Source organism: Rhinoderma darwinii, chromosome 2 (assembly GCF_050947455.1).
Source record: "Rhinoderma darwinii isolate aRhiDar2 chromosome 2, aRhiDar2.hap1, whole genome shotgun sequence".
NCBI lineage: Eukaryota > Metazoa > Chordata > Amphibia > Anura > Rhinodermatidae > Rhinoderma > Rhinoderma darwinii.
The window spans coordinates 404705198-404708774 of record NC_134688.1 but is presented as its reverse complement, the minus strand read 5'-3'; the positions used below and the strand labels follow the sequence as shown (position 1 = coordinate 404708774).

At 42.6% G+C, this 3577-nt stretch overlaps 1 protein-coding gene across 1 annotated transcript in view; it reads right to left on the bottom strand.

Moving 5' to 3' along the window:
- Positions 1-3321, bottom strand: part of LIMK1 (LIM domain kinase 1) — a 103883-nt gene extending 100562 nt beyond the window's left edge. Inside the window, exon 1 of the mRNA XM_075854116.1 lies at positions 2975-3321. Coding sequence (XP_075710231.1) covers positions 2975-3032 — 58 coding nt within the window. The 5' untranslated portion in view covers positions 3033-3321. The remainder of the gene's footprint in view (positions 1-2974) is intronic.
- Between the last annotated feature and the right edge of the window lie 256 nt (positions 3322-3577).

Here is a 3577-nt window from a genome sequence, read left to right as displayed (position 1 = left end):
GATCACTCAGACACATGTATGTGGTAATTTATGTTCCTTTTTCTATGTCTCTTTTCTATGTTATTTCTATCAATTTTTCACATATATTTTAAAATTGCTATTAATGATCATACTAAGGGTGCACATGCTTACTAAAAAACATCTGAAAATACGGAGCTGTTTTCAAGGGAAAACAGCTCCTGATTTTCAGACGTTTTTTTATTCAAACTCGGGTCCAAAAACGGCTCACTGGCTCACTGGTGTTTTTTTAAAAAACGGTCGCATAAAAAAACGCTGTGTCGGAACAGAACTGCTTCCGATTTTTCGGCCGTTTTTATATACTTTATATTCCTATACATAAATTCAGTATATTCAGGTATTTTGTGGCAATGTATAAATTAAAGACTACTGGAGATCACATACGTGTATGATAAAGTTGGCATAAATATAAGGTTATGTTCACATTTGTGAATTCTGTCAAATTTAAAGGGAGGAATAGCGCTGAATGCAGGTACCATGACAGAACCGAACGGACCCCATCCTTAAAGGGACTTTATCTTCAGTTGAATGTGTTGTATACATAATTTGTGGTGTAGCTAAAATGGGCTCTGTTTCTTTCTTTTCCTCCGCAGGAGTGCAGTACAGGAGGAAGATACATGACTATGCGACTATTTGTATATACGCTGTGTAGCATATACATATTTTATATTGTTTTTGGAGGTTTGGGCAATGATAGCTGGCTACTGTGACTTTAAATTCTTGGCTCCGGGAGAAATGGCCTGGACGCCATCTCCGTTAGTTTGTTTTCTGCACAGCAAGAAGGACACTACCGCTGTGTCCTCATGCTGGGTGTGGTGCTTAGTCTTTAAAAGACAGCTGTTCCCGCCTGATGGTGTTCAGTGCGCATACTAAGCCCAAAGAGAATAACCTGTGCTGTGAGCTTCTGTTGGTGCTGAGCGGCATGAGGAAGGGCCCGGAGTTAAGTGGGTCGTGAGAATTGGTGGATGGTGGGCAGGAGCCTCCCCATGCATGTTCTTCGTTGGTCGTATGTTTAGCAGGAGCCTTCCCATGGGAGACAACATGATTGGAGGGTGACAGGGGCAGGAGCCTCCCCGCAATAAGAAAGCAAAGAAGGTCAGTAAGTACCTGGTATGTAAAGAGGACGTTACCCCTGTATCAGGGATGAGTGCCCGTGAACTGTCTAACGGAGTGGTAAGCCGGCCATCACTGACTACCTGAACCACAAGTTTGCATTGTTTCTGACAGACAGTGCCTTTCAGCTGAAAAGTGTTGAGTTTTGCCTGCTGTGGTTTGCGCCGGAGTAAAATACTTTGTTTTGCCATCACTCCTGTTCTTCATAGCATCTTTTCCATGACTACCTGCACATTGGCCTTATCCCAACTTGGTCTACATTACAAGTCAATGGGGTCCACTGAGTGCCAGTGGTATCCATCATACGAAAAATGTCAACTGACCCAAAGTGGATATAAGTATTTCCACACGAACTACAATAATACTCCTACTAACACCCATCACTACGGAATTACAATTTATCGTGACAATGGCAAATCTAGAACTAACCACTATAACAAAAAACCCAGGAAAATCTATTACCAGCCATTGTATCCTGAAACATGCACAGGGCTGGGTGCCTCTGTACCCCCTACAGCCGAGCCCCTGTCAAGAACTTCAGCACTTATGTGTCTGACTTTTGCATAATTCACTGTATCAAAAACTACCACACTTCACCATACGTGGACTAAAATAACAGCCCTTACTTCTACCAACACTCACAGCACCTGTCACCCACACCCAAACCTACACCAAAATACCGGTCAGTCACCAGTCACTATGCTAAACCCATCTGTATACAACAGCTAAAGAGTATATCAATCTACTATAACTGCTGTAATAACAACAATGCACAGTATATCGCGCCATCAACACGTCCACAATCCACCGCCTCCAACTTCTTATAAACCTGCCAACCCCCAAACATCTATCAAGTTTAACTGTATGAACACAACATCTTCATCATCAGAACTGAAACCTACTAACAGAACATCTAGCACTTGTATATTACCGAGTAATAAAAAAAATCATAAAAGTATTCTGTAACCGATACCAGACCAGTACAAATGAAGGTGCCACCATTCATGACCAAAACATAGCATTGATCAAGACCCATTGGCACATTGCATATTACAATATCTTCTACTTATGCCCATATTGCATTGGTTAAAATGTCCTTTTAACTCTTTCCTATCACATTGTCCACATGAAGACAATCCCCAAATGTGACTGCTGTTGGGATATCCCGAGCCCCTGTAACGTCACCATCTTATTGCATTATGAGAATGACCAAATTCATAATCTAACCAATCTATATCAGAATGCATACTATATGATCGCTTCTACTGTCACCATTGGACCCAGATATATAGTATAGTATACAGCTTTAGTCTCCTGTATGTTCCTGACTCCGGAGCAACCAACAGTCCCCATCCTAATGGACCACCTGAGGAACTGCACATCCTTATATAATCCGTATCATAGTTTGAATTAACTAAGCGCCCTAGAAACATAATACTGAATTATGTGATTGATTATGGAACCGTCATGAGCTGAGAATCCATAACCTGCATGTCCAATGTGTCTGACGGTGAATTATCCTACGTGTCTAGTCAGATCACAACCTACACGTCATGATTGCACGATTTTGAGAAACGATGCCAAAAATGTTCCTAATAAATCAGTTGATCACACCCCATTTTTTGGTAGCATAGATGTACCGCTTACTGTCGATGTTAATACTCCCTTCACCTGCAAGGTGCAAATCAACTACTACTATAGTACTGTATATAACAACTGCATCCATTGCACCAGTCCATTCTGCACCTAGAGATGCAGCCACCTTCATAGTGGCCAACCATCACCATGAGTCCAGGCAGTAGACGTGCTCCATGCTGCACTGATTAGAGAAGTCATGTCTCACCTTCCTCTTCTCCCATGTGTTCCTCACTCCAGGAGCAGCACAGTAACATCAACCTCATTCACCCCACGTGTGAGGCCGCAGATCAGGGGGTCCCAAGATGTATGTCCTGCCTCTAGCTGAGCTTCCCTGGCTTGTCCCTTGCATGGGAAGCTCTACTATCCACAGATGCTTCACAGCAGAATGGGAGGAGGATGAACAACCATGCAGTTTCCCTGGGAAAGATGCTCCTCTATGTGTATGTGAGAGGCCGGATAAGCATTGTCACAGGCAGCCTTGCATCAGGCAAGAGCTGACCAGCAATTCTCTGAGCATTCGCCACAATGCTGCGTCAAGCCTGAGCATAGCAATCACCATGTTATAGGATTACATCACCTCGTACACAGCGCATCCCTAATATATACTCCCCCCCCTTGTTGTATAATTATATACTGTGCAGTGGTAATATGCGGCTATTTACACACCAGTGTAATCTAAGCCGGCCATACACGGCGCAATTCTAAAAAAGATTCAACACTGTTTATTCACGATTGAACGGTTAATATAGAATATATAATTTTTTATATTTACCGCGTGTAAAAAAAAAAGGGAAGCCACAATCTGCAG